This window comes from Saccopteryx bilineata, chromosome 4, assembly GCF_036850765.1.
Source record: "Saccopteryx bilineata isolate mSacBil1 chromosome 4, mSacBil1_pri_phased_curated, whole genome shotgun sequence".
In the NCBI taxonomy this organism is placed as follows: domain Eukaryota; kingdom Metazoa; phylum Chordata; class Mammalia; order Chiroptera; family Emballonuridae; genus Saccopteryx; species Saccopteryx bilineata.
The window spans coordinates 123,988,842-124,010,117 of NC_089493.1; the positions used below are offsets into that span (position 1 = coordinate 123,988,842).

General features: G+C 40.1%; 1 protein-coding gene and 1 non-coding gene across 12 annotated transcripts in view; one reads left to right on the plus strand and one right to left on the minus strand.

Annotated features, from left to right (window-relative positions):
• Positions 1-5,475: 5,475 nt before the first annotated feature.
• The window catches only part of MIA2 (MIA SH3 domain ER export factor 2), a 135,987-nt gene continuing 120,186 nt past the window's right edge, over positions 5,476-21,276 (minus strand). For all 11 annotated transcript variants that reach the window (XM_066277885.1, XM_066277882.1, XM_066277881.1 and 8 more), the window contains 3 exons: positions 10,311-10,369; positions 7,612-7,831; positions 5,476-6,167 (listed from right to left, as the gene is read on the minus strand). In XM_066277885.1, the coding sequence (XP_066133982.1) occupies positions 6,013-6,167; positions 7,612-7,831; positions 10,311-10,369 (434 nt within the window). In that variant the 3' untranslated portion in view covers positions 5,476-6,012. The remainder of the gene's footprint in view (positions 6,168-7,611; positions 7,832-10,310; positions 10,370-21,276) is intronic.
• TRNAT-UGU (transfer RNA threonine (anticodon UGU)) lies at positions 16,447-16,522 on the plus strand. The gene has a single exon. It is a non-coding gene; the product is annotated as a tRNA-Thr (tRNA).

Here is a 21,276-nt window from a genome sequence, read left to right on the forward strand (position 1 = left end):
TTATTCTTTATTTATTCTTTTGACAAGAAGGAAGAGAGATGAGAAGTATCAACTCTTTGTTGAGGCACCTTAGTTGTCATTGATTGCTTTCTCATATATGCCTTGACCAGGGGGCTATAGCAGACCGAGTGACCCCTTGCTCAAGCCAGTGACGTTGGGCTCTAGCTGGTGAGACTTGCTCAAACTAGATGAGGCCATGCTCAAGCCGGCGACCTTGGGGTTTCAAATCTGGGTCCTCTGCGTCCCAGTCTGATGCTCTATGATAATGCCATCAAGGAAGAAGAAATCAAATACTATGGCTATATAAGACAGAGACATAGTTCAGAAAGAAAATTAAAAATCTCCAGGAAAACATCTCAATGACATGGAAATCTTGGAATTAAATGATAGGGAATGCAAAATTGAAGTTCTGAAAATACTCAACAAGCTGTGAGAAAACACCGAAAGGCAACTTAATGAGATCAGAAAACAAAATGAATACCTCATGAAGGCTCCACAAGACAGAGAAGGAAGGAAAGAAGAAAGGTGTTAGATCTGGGTCCAGGACCCCATATCAAAATCTCAATTAGCCAGGATAAAACTTTAAGTGAACTGGCACCAGGGCAGTTCCCATAGCTCTCCTCCTATCACTTATCTAAACATTGTTACTTGGTCATTGATCTTCGACCTTCAGATATCCTGCCAGTTAGTCACCTCCCATCACTTATCTAAACATTCTGTTGCTTAGTGATTAACCATCACCCTGCCCCAGGGTTCACTGTCAAGGCTAACCTCCTGGCTAGCCTTGCTCACTAAACCTGTAAAGGCTTGGATCCCCAGACTCTTGGAACTCGTTCCTTTTTCAGACTTAGCCTATCTGTTCACAGATGCATACAATAAATTTCTTATAAAACTCATCAGCTTTGTGTGTCCCTTCTTTGGCAACCTGAAAGGAAGGAAGGAAAAGGAGGGGAAGGAAGGTTAGAGGAGGGGAGGTAGGGAGGAAAGAAAAGGGGGGAGGGAAGGGGAGGGAAGAGAAGGAGGAGAAGGGAAGGAAGATGAGGGGAGGGGAGGGAGGAAGAAAGGGAGAGTCCCTGGTCAGTTGGCTCAGTGAATAGAGCACCAGTCCAGCATGTGGACATCCCAGGTTCAATCCCCGGTCAGGGCACACAGGAGAAGGAACTATCTGCTTCTCTTCCCTCCCTCTCCCCCTTCTCTATCTCTTTCTCACTCATAGCCAGTGGCTTGACTAGTTCGAGCATCAGCCCCAGGCACTGAGGATAGCTTGGCTGATTTGAGCATTGGCCCCAGAAGGTGGTTGCCAACTGGATCCCAGTCAGGGCACATGCAGGAGTCTGTCTCATTATTCCCCTCTTCACTTAAAAAAAAAAAAGTGGGTTTTTTTAATTCATTTTCTGAAGTGTCATTTTTGGCATATAGAAAAGCAGTAGACTTTTTTTTAGAAATTAAATTTAATGAGGTGACATTGATCAGTAAGAGTACATAGGCTTCAGGTAAACATTTCTATAGCATTTGAACTATTGATTGCATAGTGTGCTCATCACCCAAAGTCAGATCATTTTCCGTCACCTTATATTTGTCCATCTTTTACTCCTTTGCTCCCAACCCCCTCTGTCGGGTAACCATTTCACATTATCTATGTGAGTCTCAGCTTTATATCCGACCTATGTGTGAAATCATATAGTTCTTGGCTTTTTCTGATTTACTTATTTCACTCAGTATAATGTTCTTAAGGTCCATCATGTTGTTGTAAATGGCAACATCATCATTTCTTATGGATGAGTAATATTCCATTTTATATATGTACCACATCTTCTTTATCCAATCCTGTATCTAGGGATACTTTGGTTGTTTCCATTGTCTTGGCCACTATGAATAATGCTGCAATGAACATGAAGGTGCACGTGTCTTTGCATGCCAATGTTTTCAATTTGGGGGGTAGATACCCAGTAGAGAGATTGTTGGATCATATGGTATTTGCAGTCTTAATTTGTTGAGGAACCACCATACTTTCTTCCATAATGGCTGTACCAATTTACATTGCAGTTGAATTTTGTATATTGATTTTGTACCCTGCGACTTTACTGGATGTTTCTTGTTTTAAGGCAGAAGTCTCTCTAGTACTATAATAGTTTCTCAGTGTCTTTGGAGTGTTCTATATACAGAATCGTGTCATCTGCAAAAAGTGAAACCCTTAATTCTTCTTTCCCAGTAAGGATGCCTTTTCTTTCTTTCTCTTGCCTGATTGCTCTGCCTAGGACTTCAGTACTACATTGAATAAGAGTGTAGAGTGGACATCCTTGTCTTATTCCTGATTTTAGAAGAAAAGCTTTCAGTTTTTCACAATTTAGTATGATATTGGCTGATGGTCTGTCATATATGACCTTTATTATGTCAAGGTACTTTCCTGCTATAGCCATTTTATTGTTTTAAACATAAATGGATGTTGTGTCTTATCAAATGTCTTTTCTGCATCTATTGATAGGATATGATTTTTTTCCTTTGTTTTGTTGATGTGGTGTAATACACTGATCAATTTGTGTATGTTGAATCAACATTGTGTTCCTCGAATGAATCCCATCTGATCAAGTTGTATTATTTTTTAATGTATGTTGTATTTAATTTGCTATTATTTTGTTTACAATTTCTGTATTCATTAGAGGTACTGGTCTGTGGTTTTGTGTGTGTTTGTCGTCCTTGTCAGGTTTTCGTATGAGGGTTATGTTAGCCTCATTAAATGTGTTAGGGACTATTGCCTCTTGTACTTTTTGTAAAACTTGGAGAAGGATAGATACCAAATCTTCTTTGAATATTTAGAATTCACTAGTGTAGCCATCTTGTCCTGGGCTTTTATTTTGGGGGGAGGTTTTTTTTTTTTTAATTATTTTTATTTATTCATTCATTTTAGAGAAGCAGAGAGAGAATGGGGGGCTCAGGAGCAGCAAGCATCAACTCCCATATGTGCCTTCACTGGGCAAGCCCAGGGTGTTGAACTGGCGACCTCGGTGTTCCAGGTCGTCGCTTTATCCACTGAGCCACCACAGGTCAGGCATGGGGGGGAGGGTTGATAGTTGTTTCTATTTCCTCGCTATTTATCAGTCTGTTAACATTTTCCACTTCTTAATGACTTAGTCAAGGAAGATTGTATAGTTCTTGGAACTTATCCATTTCTTCTAGATTGTTAATTTGGTGGCATATAATCTTTCATAGTATTCTAGTATGATTCTTTGTATATCTATGATGTCTGTGGGAATTTCTCCTTTTTTCATTTAGAATTTTGTTTATATGAGTCATTTCTCTTTTTTATTCAGTGAATCTAGCCAGAGGTTGGTCAATTTTATTGATCTTTTCAAAGAACCAGCTCTTTGCTGTATTACCTTTTTCTCTAGTTTTTCTGTTCTCTATTTCATTTAGTTCTGCACAAATTTTTATCATTTCCTTCCTTCTGCTGACTTTGGGTTGCCTTTCTTCATCATTTTCTTGTTCTTTAAAATGTAATGTTAGGTTATTTATTCAGGATCTCTTGTTTCTTGATATAAGCCTATAATGATATAAACTCAGGCGTCCCCAAACTACGGCCCACGGGCCGCAATGCGACCCCCTGAGGCCATTTATCCAGCCTCACTGCACTTCTAGAAGGGGCACCTCTTTCATTGGTGGTCAGTGAGAGGACCACTGTATCTGGCAGCCCTCCAATGGTCTGAGGGACAGTGAACTGGCCCCCTGTGTAAAAAGTTTGGAGAACCCTGCTCTAAATACTGATTTTGTTGCATTTCAAAGGTTTTGATATGTTGTGTTGTCATTCTCATTTGTCTGTGTGTGTGTGTGTGTGTGTGTGTGTGTATATATATATATATATATTTTTTTTTTTTTTTTGTATTTTTCCGAAGTGAGAAGCAGGGGGGAGGGAGACAAACAGACTCCTGCATGCACCTGACCGGGATCCACCCAGTATGCCCACCAGGGGGCAATGCTTGACCCATCTGGGGCGTTGCTCTGCTGCAACCAGAGCCATTCTAGCGCCTGAGGCAGAGGCCATGGAACCATCCACAGCGCCCATGCCAACTTTGCTCCAATGGAGTTTTAGCTGTGGAAGGAGAAGAGAGAGATAGAAAAATGAGGTAGAAGGGTGGAGAAGCAGATGGGTGCTTCTCCTGTGTGCCCTGACTGGGAATCGAGCCCGGGATTTGCACATGTTGGGCTGACGCTCCACTGCTGAGCCAACCGGCCAGGGCATGGTGTGTGTGTGTGTGTGTGTGTGTGTGTGTGTGTGTGTGTATGAGTGTGTACATATATTGATCTCTGCTTTTATTTCTTCTTTGATCCAGTCATTTTTTAGAAGTATGTTGTTTAATTTCCACATTTTTGTGTGTTTCTTTACTTCTGTTTTGCAGTTAAATTCTTTTTCAGCCCTGGCCGGTTGGCTCAGCGGTAGAGCGTCGGCCTGGCATGCAGGAGTCCCAGGTTCGATTCCCGGCCAGGGCACACAGGAGAAGCACCCATCTGCTTCTCCACCCCTCCCCCTCTCCTTCCTCTCTGTCTCTCTCTTCCCCTCCTGCAGCCAGGGCTCCACTGGAGCAAAAGATGGCCCGGGCGCTGGGGATGGCTCTGTGGCCTCTGCTTCAGGAGCTAGAATGGCTCTGGATGCAAGAGAGCAACCCCCCAGAGGGGCAGAACATCACCCCCTGGTGGGTATGCCAGGTGGATCCTGGTGGGGCGCATGCGGGAGTCTGTCTGACTGCCTCCCCATTTCCAGCTTCGGAAAAATGAAAAAAAAAAAAACCAAAAAGTAAAAACCTCTTTTTCAGAGGCTTATGGTCAGAAAACATGCTTGGTATAAATTCATATTCTTGAATTTGTTGAGGCTAGTTTTGTGGCCCAACATATGGTCTATCCTTGAGAATGTTGGATGCACACTAGAAAAAAATGTAGAAATCTGATGTTCTGAGACAAAATGTTCTATAAATATCTAGTATGTCTATTTGATCAAATGTGTCATTTAAGGCCGGTATTTCTTTATTGATTTTCTGTTTGAATGATCTATCTAAAGATGTCAATGGTGTGTTGAGGTCTCTAAGTATGATTGTGTTTTTGTCCATTCTGTTTTTCGATCTTAGATGTCTTATATATTTTGGTGCTCCCTGACTCAGTGCATATATATTAAGAAGTGTTATATTTTCTTCATATAGCGTCCTCTTTATCATTATGAAATGTACATCTTTGTCTCTTGTTACTTCTGTTGTCTTAAAGTCAGTATTGTCAGATGTAAGTATGGCTACACCTGCTTTTCTTTGGGTATTATTTGCTCAGAGAATTGTTTTCCAAGCTTTCACTTAGAGTCTAGTTTTGTCCTTGTAGCTTAGATGTGTCTCCCGAAGGCAGCATATGGTTGTGTATTGGGAGAAATGACAACTAACTAAGGTAACTACACTTACGGAAAAACTAGCTCATTTTATTATCAATGCCAAACAGGTGTTTAAATCAATTAAAATTTATTTCATTGAGCATAAAGTTACTTTTACATTTGTCTCCAACCATAAATACAGTTCTTGGCATAAAGACATAGCCTTTGGAGTTTAAAACATCCCCAACTGCAAGATTACATATAGGAAACTCCTATTATTGTTCATGTGATAGTAGATTCATTAATCAAAACAAAATAATTATACTATGTAGAATAAAATAAAGTAGAAATAATTTACTCATAAAATTCATATTTAAATCATCTTTATTTACAAAATACTATCCTGAGAATGTAATTCCATTAAGCTCTAATTTGAGCATAAGTATAATCACTTAAGTAACAGCTGTTACTTAAACTGAAAATAAGAGAAGTAAAAATTACTTTTGAGACGGATCATGAATCCTAGAAATGTACACTTGAAACCTATATGATCTTATGTGAGATCCCAATTATTTTCATTAAAAAAATAAAATTAAAATTAAAAAAGAAAAATAATTACTTTTGAAGAGATCCAAAAATATTGTCAAGTTTCTTGTAGTTCTGGATGTTCACTCGGTAGTAGGCTCATTTGAAGATGGCATCACCCCTGATGGGCCCTCACTTCTACTTTCAGGATGTGGGGGTTGGGGTGCAGGGAAGGGGAAAAATCCAGCTCTTGGGGGAAGATAATGAGGAAAAGCTCTTGGTGAGTAGATATTTCTCACTGTTCAAAGAGATTAATAAAAGATATTTTTAAACTTTAGGCACTTGTGGTACAGCCTTAATAAATCACTAGCTTATATTATAACTGTCAGTACTTATCTTTACATTCAAAAATTGACTCTAGAATAATTAGTTGACCTAACAAATGAACTTTTACAACATTAAAGAAAAACATGCTTTCTTCAAAGGGGATTTTAGACCACTTCTTGTCTTATGAAAATTCAACATCTTAATACTTTTTAAAAGGAATTATTTCAAAGTACACAAACCTACTTTTAAAAAGTTTAATGTAATGGAATTTTCAAAAGACTTAAAATTCAGTTATTCCCAGTTCAAATTTGGTATTATCATAAAACATTTACACTTATATCAACCACTGCCTTAAAAGTCCTCAAATAAAATTCATTTTAATTCACACCTAAAATGGAGGAGGAATAAGAAAAGTAATCACCACATTAGGCAAATAATACAATTCTGTCTAGTACTTGGTAATCATATGTATATTCTGTAAAAAACTACAGTTCAAAACAGCAATGTATAGATATAAAGGCAAAAAATTATTCCATTTTTCTGATGTGAGGCTGTGAAAGAATTTCAATAAATTCAACAATTAGTCCAAACACATTTTAGGTTTTAAGTAAGTAGGACGGCATGAGAACTACTTTAAAAAAGGACTTTAAAAAATATGTTAACCAGTAATTTTAATGCTAAAATATAAGTTGTAATTATTTTTCCTAATTGGCATAGTAACCAGTTTCTTTTCTTTTTTTTTTTCTTTTTGTATTTTTCTGAAGTTGGAAATGGGGAGGCAGTCAGAGAGACTCCCACATGCGCCCAACTGTGATCCACCCGGCATGCCCACCAGGGGGCGATGCTCTGCCCATCTGGGGTGTCGCTCTGTTGCAACCAGAGCCATTCTAGCACCTGAGGCAGAGGCCACAGAGCCATCCTCAGCGCCCAGGCCAACTTTGCTCCAATGGAGCCTCGGCTGTGGGAGGGGAAGAGAGAGACAGAGAGGAAGGAAAGGGGGAGGGGTGGAGAAGCAGATGGGCGCTTCTCCTGTGTGCCCTGGCCAGGAATCAAACCTGGGACTCCTGCACGCCAGGCCGACGCTCTACCACTGAGCCAACCGGCCAGGGCTTATAGTAACCAGTTTCTATGAAATGAGATAAAAATAAATTCAATCTTAACATAAGACTACTACAAAAAGCAAGTGATTTTCTTGACAAGGGAAATACAGAAATAGTTCCACATTACTGAGATGAGTCAAGTTGAAACCTCAGTAGTCTACTGATGATTGGTTGCCTTCCAAATTATGAAGAGTAGCAGTACACTCACAAAAATGTGAAGAAAGTTTCCCTCTACTATATTACTACACAAATAGAAAGTAGACTTAATATATCTGACTTACTCTATAAAATATATATTAAATTTAGAAAGCATACTTGCAAATGGAGGCAGTGGTGGACCAGGAAAGTCCCCTGGAGGAAAATAATCACGTGAAGCTCCATACATGCCCCCTGGAGGTGGAGGAAAAGGAAGACCTCTTCTCATCAACAGGCCCCTTGCATCCACTGGAAACAATGGACCTCTGACTGGAGGAACAAAGCCAGGGCCAGTAGCTTCGCTTTTGGGGGGCAGAGATGCATCAGGCACATTAAAATTCTGTAACAAATTGACATATAGCAATCACTAAAAATAATAGCAAAATTTGTCATCATTTTCTTAGAAAGCCTAAGGAACCTAGACAGCTAGGCAGAAAGGAGTCGGCGATAGTCATAAAAGGCTCCAAAGATTCAGTTTTCTACATCAGAGAGATTTTTGCTGTCACAAATAGTTTATTAATTCAGCAGAAGCAGCTTTAACCAACAAAGTGATATTCCGACTAAAGATATAACAAAAGAATACAAAAATATATTCTTTTATAAGCATATACTGAAAAAAAGATGCTTATGTTTATACTTTCAACATAAAATAAGGTAATCAAAATCAAAATTGTAAACATAACAACAAAAATACACTTTAAAACATTCAAATAGCCTAACCAGGCAGTGGCGCAGTGGATAGAGCGTCGGACTGGGATGCGGAGGACCCAGGTTCAAGACCCCGTGGTCGCCAGCTTGAGTGCGGGCTCATCTGGTTTGAGCAAAAAAAAAGCCCACTAGCTTGAACCCAAGGTCGCTGGCTCCAGCAAGGGGTTACTCGGTCTACTGAAGGCCTGCGGTCAAGGCACATATGGGAAAGAAATCAATGAACAACTAAGGTGTTGCAACGTGCAATGAAAAACTAATGATTGATGCTTCTCATCTCTCTCCGTTCCTGTCTGTCTGTCCCTATCTATCCCTCTCTCTGACTCACTCTCTGTCTCTGTAAAAACAAACAGACATTCAAATAAAAATCCAAGGGAGAAAATCCAAATTCTTGCTTAACTATAGTAAAACAACTCAAGCCTCTAGTTCAGGGGTAGTCAACCTTTTTATACCTACCGCCCACTTTTGTATCCCTGTTAGTAGTAAAATTTTCTAACCGCCCACCTGTCCATAGTAATGGTGATTTATAAAGTAGGGAAGTAACTTTACTTTATAAAATTTATAAAGCAGAGATACAGCAAGATAAAGCATATAATAATAATTACTTACCAAGTACTTTATGTCAGATTTTCACTAAGTTTGGCAGAATAAATCTTTATAAAACAACTTACTATAGTAGAGTCAAATCTATATTTTTATTTATACTTTGGTTGCTCCGCTACTGCCCACCATGAAAGCTGGAATGCCCACTAGTGGGTGGTAGGGACCAGGATGACTAGCACTTTTCTAGTTTGTGGACACATTTCAATATGTAAGTTGTATTTTATCACCATCAGGTACATTCCAGAAAAGAACAGCTATAATGTTAAATAGAAAGTACTGCCCTGACCAGTTGGCTCAGTGGTAGAGCGTCGGCCTGGCGTGCAGAAGTCCCGGGTTTGATTCCCCGCCAGGGCACACAGAATAAGCACCCATCTGCTTCTCCACCCCTCCCCCTCTCCTTCCTCTCTGTCTCTCTCTTCCCCTCCCGCAGCAGAGGCTCCACTGGAGCAAAAGATGGCCTGGGCACTGAGGATGGCTCCGTGGCCTCTGCCTCAGGTGCTAGAATGGCTCTGGTCGCGACAGAGCGACACCCCGGATGGGCAGAGCATTGCCCCCTGGTGGGCGTGCCGGGTGGATCCCGGTCGGGCGCATGCAGGAATCTGTCTGACTGTGTCCCAGTTTCCAGCTTCGGAAAAGTACAAAAAAAAAAAAAGTACCGTATTTCCCCACATATAAGATGCACTGTTTTCCGAAAAATTTCGGGTCTAAAATCTGGGTGTGTCTTATACAGTGGTTGTAGATTTTTTTTACTTGCACTTCTTGCTTTTTCGTACTTGTTTTTACGCTCATTGTTGAAGACAGTGATAGACGCAGATGAAGACAAGCTAATGGATGGGAGTTTTGACAGTGATTGATGAAGGGTTATATGAATTTTATGATGAATAATACTTGAGTTCAATGACTTCATGTATATATATTTTTCCAAATTTCAGGCCTCAAAATTAGGTGCGTCTTATACATAGGAGCATCTTTTTTTTTTTGTATTTTTCTGAAGGTGGAAACGGGGAGAGACAGTCAGACAGACTCCCGCATGCGCCCGACCGGGATCCACCCGGCACGCCCACCAGGGGCGACGCTCTGCCCACCAGGGGGCGATGCTCTGCTCCTCCAGGGCGTCACTCTACCGCGACCAGAGCCACTCTAGCACCTAGGGCAGAGGCCAAGGAGCCATCCCCAGCGCCCGGGCCATCTTTGCTCCAATGGAGCCTTGGCTGCAGGAGGGGAAGAGAGAGACAGAGAGGAAGGAGGGGTTGGGGGTGGAGAAGCAAATAGGCGCTTCTCCTATGTGCCCTGGCCAGGAATCGAACCCGGGTCCCCCGCACGCCAGGCCGACGCTCTACCACTGAGCCAACCGGCCAGGGCTCATGGGAGCATCTTATATGTATATTTATCAAAATGAAAGAAAAAGGGTTACATTAAAAACTAGATGGCTAGTTAAATTTCTGTTCATAGTAAACTAAGAAATTTGAAAGCTCCTGAATAATGGATAAAATTACATTTTCAATACTTACACCAAGATCGTCTTTGCTATCATTTCTACTGGATTCCACTTCCGAAGACTTTGGCCCATCTAGACATAAAAATTAAACCATGAAAAATATATGACTTATCACCCCATTCCTAGAATAGCTTCAAATCACAAAGGACACTGATACTTTCCCACTCCCCTTGTCAACACATAAACCAGCTTGACACCAGCAACCTGTATTATGGCCACAAGAGCAGCCTGAGGTCCCTTGGAATTTTGGGCAGACTTAAGAGTCCTGCAAAGGCATGTGGCAGCTTGTTTCTAGGCAAACGTGCTAAAAGCAGCATCATGAAATTTCTAGGAAGCAGCATTTCTCACCCTCCTTCCTTTCATTTTTCCTTCCTTCCTTCATTTTTCTCCCCTTACTTCCTTTCTTTTATCCCTCTCTCCCTCCTTTGCTCCTTCTTTTCCTCCCTCTAATCCTACCTTCCTCATTCCTCCATCAGGTAGCATACACTAGCATTCAAAGAAGCAATCATGGCTGATGCCCAGGTTAGCCACTGTTTCTAAATAAATGTTATTAAACTTTGTTATCAAGAACTGCTCAGTCTCGTAAAAAATAAAAGTAAAATAAAAAAAGAACTGCTCAGTCTCTGAGAACACTCCAGCTCTATAGTAATCCAACCTTCTGCTTCCACTCTTCTTATACCTGAGCCACTTAGCATGTCTGGGAGTAAAAAAACCCACAAAGCCATGTAGACTGGCATCGTGCCAGGCTGACAGCTCTCCAGCCATACTTTCAGCTGCCCATTGCCTAGCTTTCTGTCTTGAGTCTCCTAAGCCAGTTTTCTCCTCCATAATTTCAAACCTACTATACCAGTAGGAGTTAGAAACTCCCTTAATTTTCTATAATCAAACTTAACTGTAATAGCAACTATATTCCTATGATCTTTCCTCTTATTATCATGGAAAAGGATCCTTCTATACAATCTATAACCCCGATTCTGTACTCAAAATCCCTTCTCTCCATCTTCTTCAGGGATTTCCTTCTCTTTGTTGCCTTATTCCTCCCTTTCTGCAAGTCTGTCCCAACTGCTATGTAAAAATGAGGCAGAGAATCCCCCTATAACTAGCCACCTCTCTTCTTAACAATCAAATTGTTCAGGATTCCTCCCATTTTGTTCTCATTTTACTATACTCTATTTGTAATATCAACTGTTTCACTGAAACTGTTTTCCTCAAGATCAAAAACAGTCTTTGTTTTGCTAAATTAAAAGACACAGTTAGTCCTTATGTTATTTTTCACCATTGTTGACTGATCCCTTCTTTAAATCCTCTCAGAGAATTAAAAGAAATCCTTTTAATTTCTTTTTTTTTTTAAGTGAGAGGAGGGGATATAGACAGACTCCTGCAAGTGCCCCAATCAGGATCCACCTGGCAACCCCTATCTGAGGCTGATGCTCGAATCTACCAAGCTATCCACAGTGCCTGGGGCCGACACTCAAACAAATGGAGCCACTGGCTATGAGAGGAGAAGAGAGAGAGAAGCAGGAGAGGGAGAAGAGAAGCAGATGGATGCTTCTCATGTGTGCCTTGACCAGGAATCAAACCCAGAACAGGCTGGGCCAAGGCTCTATCCACTGAGCCAAATGACCAGGGCCTCAGCCTTTAATTTCTGTGATGCTACCTTTCCTTCTCTCCATCTCTTCTTTCTAACCACTGCTCTTCAGTCTCTTTGGTGGGTTCCACTACCTCTGACCATTCCTTACACGGTGGTCTCCTCAGAGTTCTACCTTCAGCCCTATTCTCCTCTCACTTCCTCTTTGAGAAATCCCCTCTACTCCTATAGCTTTGATTTGATGTATACTATTAATGACTCAGGTGTATAATTCCAATCTAGATATTTCCCTTAGGACTTGAAAACTTGAACTGCTGACTTGAATATTCATGCAGGTGTATCAAAGGTACTACTAATTTGTAAGTTCAAAATGTAACTTATAATCTTTCTTGTCAAATTTCCTGCTGCTCCCTGTTCCTTGTCTGAAACAATGAATGGCCCAGATACCACCGCCAGGAACCTGGGCATCAGCCAAGATCACTTCTTTTCCCTCCCACATGCCTTCAATCCTAAATCCTCTCAATTCTATTTTCCCTATCTCTGTTTCCATTTACCTATCCCCTCTATATCATCACCCATGTGGATTCCTGTCAAGTCTCCTAAAAAGTTACCCAAATTATATTATTTCCCTATTTTAAATACATTAATGTATTTACTCTGTGAATGAGGTCCAAATTTCAGAACAGGTCTGCAAAAACTGCATGCACCACTTACCTCTTCACTAGTTTCAATATTCCAAGACATATACTCCATGTTACAGCCATAACCTACGAGGTACTCTTAACTCTAAATCTTTAAAGATGCTATTCTCTTCTCCTGAAACATCACCATCATTCTGGCCCAGCTAACTCCTCCTTTAATTCTTAGCGTCTATGTCACTTCCTCCAAGATTTTCTTAACTACCCCATACTCAAACACTAACACCTCATCTTGGTGAGTGCTCCATCTGCTCTCATAACATTTTGTACTCACTACTTTGTCACTATGTCATGCAGCTGCTATATGCCTTTACTAAACCTGAAGGTATAAGGAATGCTGAGCTCCTGTTCACCACTGAAATAGAACAATTTCCATAATGCTTGTATACAGTAAGCATTCTACAAATATTTAGTGCATAAATGGCTGGGTCTACTACACTCTCATTTCAATTAAAAAATCTTTAATAGGGACCCAAGATCATGGCTTAAGTCAGAGAGACACTTGTTCATATTCTGCCTCAGATATTTCCTATCCTAAGATCTTGCATACCTTTCTGAGCCTCAGTTTCTTCACCTCTAAAATGAGGATACCAGTGTCTACTTCACAGGTTCACAGTGAAGACTAAATGAGATAATGCACTTTCATTCAATGAAGGCTTAATGAGCACTAGTAGTTGTGGTGATTTAACCTTATCTCTCATCATTCTCCTTCATATAAATACCAAATACTGACAGAGAAATAGTCATATATTAATGTTTATATAAAATTCTTCTATTCACAAAACACTTTCACACACATTAACTCATTTAATCCTCATAATCATTTAATCCTCATAAGGCTTTGTCAATGATTTTTTTTTTTTTTTTTTGTATTTTTCTGAAGCTGGAAATGGGGAGAGACAGTCAGACAGACTCCCGCATGTGCCCGACCGGGATCCACCCGGCACGCCCACCAGGGGCAACGCTCTGCCCACCAGGGGGCGATGCTCTGCCCCTCTGGGGTGTCGCTCTGCTGCGACCAGAGCCACTCTAGCGCCTGGGGCAGAGGCCAAGGAGCCATCCCCAGCGCCCGGGCCATCTTTGCTCCAATGGAGCCTTGGCTGCGGGAGGGGAAGAGAGAGACAGAAAGGAAGGAGGGAGTGGGGGTGGAGAAGCAAATGGGCGCTTCTCCTATGTGCCCTGGCCGGGAATCGAACCCGGGTCCCCCGCACGCCAGGCCGATGCTCTACCGCTGAGCCAACCAGCCAGGGCCTTGTCAATGATTAATACCTCAGTATTACAGCCATTTTCCGTACAGTTCACGCTACCACTTTTCTCTCTTACTGTTTATGCTCTTCATTACTATTGGCACAGGTCCCCAATTCCCAATTAATTTTTCAAATTCTCTCAAAAGCAGTGCAAATGGCACCTCCCTCATGGGAGTTCTCACTGAACCTTCAACTAGACAAGTGTTCTCCCATTCTGTGAACACAGCATATTCTCGTATGAGACTTACTATTCTCACCAGTATTAACGATACATGTCTTTCCCCACTATTTAGTTATTAATGTAACTATAATAAACTGTACCTTATTATAATCATATTGTCTGCAATGTCATGCAGGGCACCTTCTAAATAAGCACTTAAATATTATCTGCTTAATGGGCTATAGTTTAATTACCAAAAAAAAAAAAACCCTAAAAAATTTTAAATAGCACTTGCTTAATTATACATAGATTTTCCTTTCATTAGGCTTAAATTAATAGGGGGGAAACAATTTCAAAAGCCTAACAAAAATTTATTTAATTATAACTAATAATAAAAAATCTAGACCACAGGTCTGCTTCCCTACTCATTTCCTTTTATTGTAACTTAACACATTGTGGACCACTAGTTCTATTTGCTAGCTTTACTCAGTAGTCAGATAAGTTTCTATTGAATGAGTACAAAAAACGTTTTACATAAATGTTAAAGACAAACTTTAAAATTAAATATCCATTGTATTTCGAAGTTATTTATTAAAAGAAAAGTCTTTGTATCTTACTCGGCTTCCTGGATTGAGCGCTTGATAAATCCTGAATGAACTGAATAGTCCACAACTAATCAGGTAAAGCACTACTTTCTTCGTCCATTTTATTGTTTTTCTAAGGATACTACATGTTGAAAGATATTGGTTGGCAAGATCAATACCTTGTATATATTACTGTACTGCACAATGAAAACTGACTTCTTTATTTCCTCTCCAGTATGCCAATTTGTCTTCTCTGTTTCACACGCAGTCTGGTTTGTTCACAAGAGGAAGCATCATGAATAGCTGAACTAATTCAAACTTCTCTTTTATCCTCCCAAATCAGTAATACAATGTCACCTTTTTTTTTTACTAAGAGTTAGAGGGAGGTACAGACAAGGGCAAATAGGGAGAGATATGAGAAGCATCAATTCTTCATTGCAGCATCTTAGTTGTTCACAGATTGCTTTCTTTTCTTTTCTTTTTTTTTTTTTATAGAGACAGACAGAGGGATAGATAGGGACAGACAGAATAGAGAGAGATGAGAAGCACCAATCATCTGTTTTTCGTTGTGGCACCTTAGTTGTTTATTGATTGCTTTCTCATATGTGCCTTGACCATGGGGCTACAGCAGACCAAGTAACCCCTTGCTCAAGCCAGCGACCTTGGGCCCAAGCTGGTGAGCTTTGCTCAAACCAGATGAACCTGCGCTCAAGCTGGCGACCTCAGGGTCTCGAACTTGGGTCCTCCACATCCCAGTCCAACACTCTATCCACTGCGCCACTGCCTGGTCAGGTCACAGATTGCTTTCTTATATGCTTCGATGGGGGGGGGGTGCTACAGCAGAGAGAGTGACCCCTTGCTCAAGCCAGCAACTTTGGGCTTCAAGCCAGCAACCTTTGGGCTCAAGCTAGCGACCATGAGGTCAGGTCTATGATCCCATGCTCAAGCCAGCAACCCTGCACTCAAGCTGGTGAGCCCATGCTCAAACAGGATGAGCCCGCACTCAAGCCGGCAACCTTGGGTCTTCAAACCGGGGTCCTCCGCATCCCAGTCCAGTGCTCTATCCACTGAGCCACTGCCTTGTCAGGTACAACATCTTTTCTTGGAAGGTTATTTCACCTCCTTTAAGCATAGATGCATCATCTTTTAAACATTTTGGCAAGCCTCTATTTGTTTAAAGTGTTCCGCAAACTCTTGTTTTATGTAGTAATAAAGTTTCCACAATTGAAACGCTATTATAAAAGTTATCTTGGTATATGTAATGCCCTAATTCCAGATAAGGCCAAAGTAGTGAAAGAATAGAGTCATTCAATTTTTTTTCTTCATCTGTGTAAATTTCCATATTGCAAATATACCCAGTCTTGTTCTCACATACCATTCTTACAGGTAAACCATACTTAATAATTTTAGCTGGGTTGTAAATTCTAAAAAGAAGATGTCCCTCCAGGGAATCATGCCTTCATCTAATGATAATTCAGGTATAGGTTTATATATTGTTTGAAATTTACTAATAAAGTGGTCAAGTACAGATTGAATTTTTAAATAGCCTGAATGAAGATTTTGTCATGTTTGCATTGTCACCGAAATGCCAGTAAGTCCAGATTTGTTCAAAATAATCTCAACTCAACATCTGAGGAAACAATGGAACAGCTAGAACTAACTGGATTTGTAGACCAATATTCTTTCCAAGTATCCTTTCGAGTATGCCCCATTAGCACTATAAGCCCTAAAACTTTCTTCATATCTGTTGGGAGTAACTGGAGACCACTTTATTGCTTCCAAAATTTTGTGCTTTCCCAAATTTTGGTTAAAATATATGTTCGATTGATGACAAAATAGTACAAACAGATCGTCATCAAAAAACAAGTTGGAGCCCTGGCCAGTTGGCTCAGTGGTAGAGCGTCAGTCCTGTGTGTGGAAGTCCTGGGTTCGATTCCCGGCCAGGGCACACAGGAGAAGCACCCATCTGCTTCTCCACTCCTCCCCTTCTCCTTCCTCTCTGTCTCTCTCTTCCCCTCCTGCAGCCAAGGCTCCACTGGAGCAACGTTGGCCCGAGCACTGAGGATGGCTCCATGGCTTCCACCTTAGGCACTAGAATGGCTCCAGCTACAACAAAGCAATGCCCCAGATGGGCAAAGCATTGCCCCTGGTGGGCATGCCAGGTGGATCCCCGTCAGGTGCATGCAGGAGTCTGACTGCCTCCCTGCTTCTAATTTCGGAAATATACAAAAAAAATCAGACAAGTTGGTGACTTCAATGATGACCTTAGAATCAGACAGTATAACTGTAATCCCAGAATTACCTTCAAATTTTTCCAAATTAGGTTGAAAGTCCTCTTTTGACTAATCATTATCTTGGCAACCAAGAGGCAAATTACACTCAAAATCATGTGTGGAACTGTTCAAACTTTCAGGTTCAAAATCACTTGAAATGACTATTTTTCCCTTTTTTGAAAGAATAACTATATCACTGCCACTGTCAAAACTTTCATCAGTTTCACTTGGAATATCTGATAAATTTTCAGCAAATATATCCAGAATTTTATCATGTTCTTCATCACTATCCATGGTTACTGAGCACTTTAAAAATATCAAATTGATATTAAAAGTTATTTTTATTACTGACAAGAGACTAATCACTTTTCATTTCTTTTGTAATTTTTAGCTTCAGTGAATGCATTTTCTGTTACACTGTTTCTCTCTAAATGACAATGAAAAGCTGAGTATTCTCGTGATTGGCCACAAGCCTTAGAACAGAAAACATGAGAATTCTCATGATCCGTCTGCAATGTGTTAAGTATTATTTTGTGAATTTTTAAAAAAACTTTATTCAAGAGAGAAAAAGATGGCAGCAGAGTAGGTAGACGCACAGATGCCCAGCTCTCACCACCAAACTGGAATATAAATCAATTTAGGAAAAATCAGCATGAAAAACCAACTCTGAACTGCAAGAACAGCTCTCAAAAACCAAGGAGCAAAGAAGAAGCCACAACAATCCTGGTAGGGAGCGCCTGAACCTCCTCTGCTTACCGGAACGGAGGGGGTCGGTGAGGCTGAGAGCCCAGAGAGGATCTCACAGAGGGAAAAGAGCAGAAACTACTGCTCACAGCCACTTGCCTGGCGACCAGAGAGCGAGGTGTGTTGAAAAGACCAGCTTATCTCCCAAGTGGAAAGGACAGGGAAAGGGACAGACTGTGAGGGGCTAAGGAATGCAGGAAATGAACTAAAAAAGCTGACTCATCCGTGCTGCAGGCGGCCATAGCTGGGGGAGGGACGGAACCTTTCACAAAACAGAGCTGAAGTGCTTCCGGATCAGAGATCTCTGGACATCGATCCAGCTCCAATCAGCACAATAAGACACAGCTGAAAACAAGAAGTGGGGAGGAGGGGCAGTAACTCAGGTCTCCATGGAGATCTGAGATACACCTCCCCCTACTGAAGCTGAGAAAACACCCTGCCCCCAGTGAGATTAGCTGGCTAAAGAGGCCTTCAAAGTCTCAGGTTACATCCATCGCATTCCTGGATACAGTTTCAGCGAAACCTCTGCTGAGATCAGTAAACAAGACTATCACCTGTTAAGAAAACAAACAAATCAAGACTTCAAAGCTGCCCAAATCTGAAAGTGGATTACAGATAACAGCTGATACCAACCCAAGAAGACCTAGAAATAACACAACTGAAAACTGGAGGCAGACAACACCAAGCCTAGACTCAACCAACTCTACAAATAAAACACCCAAAAACAGATGATGAGAAGACAAAGGAGTGCAATCCAAATGAAACCACAAGAGACACCTTCGAGAGATGAACTGAGTGATATGGAAATAATCAAACTTCCAGATGCGGAGTTCAAAATAATGATTCTAAGGATGCTTAGGGATCTTAGAACAACAATGGATGGTCATTATGAAAACCTAAATAAAGAAATAGCAAGTATAAAAAAGAATCAGTCGGAGATGACAAATACAATATCAGAAATAAAGACCACAATGGAAGGAATTAAAAACAGGATACATAAAGCAGAGGATCGAATCAGCGAGTTAGAGGACAACTGGAATGAAGGCATGAAAGCAGAGAAGAAAAGAGAAAAAAGACTCAAAAAGTCAGAGGAAACTCTTAGAGAGCTCTGTGACAACATGAAGAGAAATAACATCCACATCATAGGGGTTCCTGAAGAAGAAAAAGAACAAGGGATAGAGACTTTGTTCAATAATATCATAGCTGAGAACTTCCCTAAATTAATGCAAGAGAAACTCTCACAAGTCCAAGAAGGACAGAGGACTCCATTAAAGAGAAACCTAAAGAAACCTACACCAAGACACATCACAATTAAAATACCAAAGCTAAGCGATAAAGAGAAAATATTAAAAGCTGCAAGAGAAAAAAAAGTTATCACCTGCAAAGGAGCCCCCATAAGGATGACATCTGACTTCTCAACAGAAACACTTGAGGCCAGAAAGGAATGGCAAGAAATATTCAAAGTAATGCAGAACAATAACTTACAACCAAGACTACTTTATCCAGCAAGGCTATCGTTTAAAATTGAAGGAGAAATAAAAAGCTTCCCAGACAAAAAACAACTCAAGGAATTCATTACAACCAAACCAATGGTGCAGGAATGTTAAGGGGCCTGTTGTAAACAGATCAAAGTGGGAAAAGAATATAGCAAAAAAGGAATACACCTTTAAAGAAGAAAATGGCAACAAATAACTACATATCAATAATAACCTTAAATGTAAATATGGATTAAATGATCCAAACAAAAGACATAGGGTAGCTGCGTGGATAAGAAAACAGAACCCATACATATGTTGTCTACAAGAGACACACTTTAGAACAAAAGACACACATAGATTGAAGGTAAACGGATGGAAAAAAACATTTCATGCAAACAGAAATGAAAAAAAAGCTGGGGTAGCAATACTTATATCAGACAAATTGGACTTTAAAACAAAGGATATAGTAAGAGATAAAGAAGGCCACTACATAATGATAAAGGGAGTAATCCAACAGGAAGATATAACTATTATAAATATCTATGCACCTAATATAGGAGCACCCAAATATATACAACAGACTTTGATGGATTTAAAGGGCAAGATCAACAGCAATACTATAATAGTAGGGGATTTCAATACCCCACTAACATCACTAGATAGATCCTCAAGAAAGAAAATTAACAAAGAAACAGCAGACTTATTGGAAACACTAGATCAACTCGATTTAATAGATATCTTCAGATCCTTTCACCCTAAAGCAGCAGAATATACATTCTTTTCAAGTGCTCATGGTACATTCTCTAGGATAGACCACATGTTAGGGCACAAAAGTGCTCTCAACAAATTTAAGAAAACTGAAATCATATCAAGCACTTTCTCTGATCACAACGGCATGAAACTAGAAATGAATCACAGCAGAAAAGCTCAAAAATTCTCAAACACATGAAAACTAAATAGCAGGGTGTTAAATAATGAATGGCTTAAGAATGAGATCAAAGAAGAAATAAAAAAATTCCTAGAAACGAATGACAATGAGCATACAACAACTCAAAATTTATGGGACACAGCGAAAGCAGTGCTGAGAGGGAAGTTCATAGCACTACAGGCACACTTTCAGAAGCTAGAAAAAGCTCAAATAAACAACTTAACCCTGCATCTAAAAGAACTAGAAAAAGAACAGCAAGTAAAGCCCAAATGTAGTAGAAAGAAGGAAATAATAAAGATCAGAGCAGAAATAAATGACATAGAGGCTAAAGAAACAATACAGAGGATCAATGAAACTAGGAGCTGGTTCTTTGAAAAGGTAAACAAGATCGATGAACCTTTAACTAGACTCACCAAGAAAAAGAGAGAGAGGACTCAAATAAATAAAATTAGAAATAAGAGAGGAGAAATAACAACTGACACAAAAGAAATACAAAATATTGTAAGAAAATACTATGAAGAACTGTATGCCAAAAAACTAGACAACCTAGATAAAGTGGACAAATTCCTTAAAACATACAATCTTCCAAAAATCAATCTGGAAGAATCAGAAAACCTAAACGGACCAATTACAACAAATGAGATCGAAATAGTTATCAAAAACTCCCAACAAAGAAAAGTCCAGGGCCCGATGGCTTCACAACGGAATTCTACCAAATATTCAAAGAAGAACTCCTATCCTTCTCAAACTATTTCAAAAAATTCAAGAGGAAGGAAGACTTCCAAGCTCCTTTTAGGAGGCGAGCATAATTCTGATTCCAAAACCAGGCAAAGACAACACAAAGAAAGAAAATTATAGGCCAATATCTCTGATGAATATAGATGCTAAAATCCTCAACAAAATATTAGCAAACCGGATCCAACAATATATGGAAAAAATCATACACCATGATCAAGTGGGATTTATTCTGGGAAGGCAAGGCTGGTACAATATTCGTAAATCAATCAATGTGATTCATCACATAAACAAAAAGAAGGAGAAAAACCATATGATAATTTCAATAGATGCAGAAAAAGCATTTGATAAAATCCAGCACCCATTCATGATCAAAACTCTCAGCAAAGTGGGAATACAGGAAACATACCTCAACATGATAAAAAGCCATCTATGAGAAACCCACAGCCAACATCATACTCAATGGGCAAAAATTAAAAGCAATACCCTTAAGATCAGGAACAGCCTGACCTGTGGTGGCGCAGTGGATAAAGTGTCGACCTGG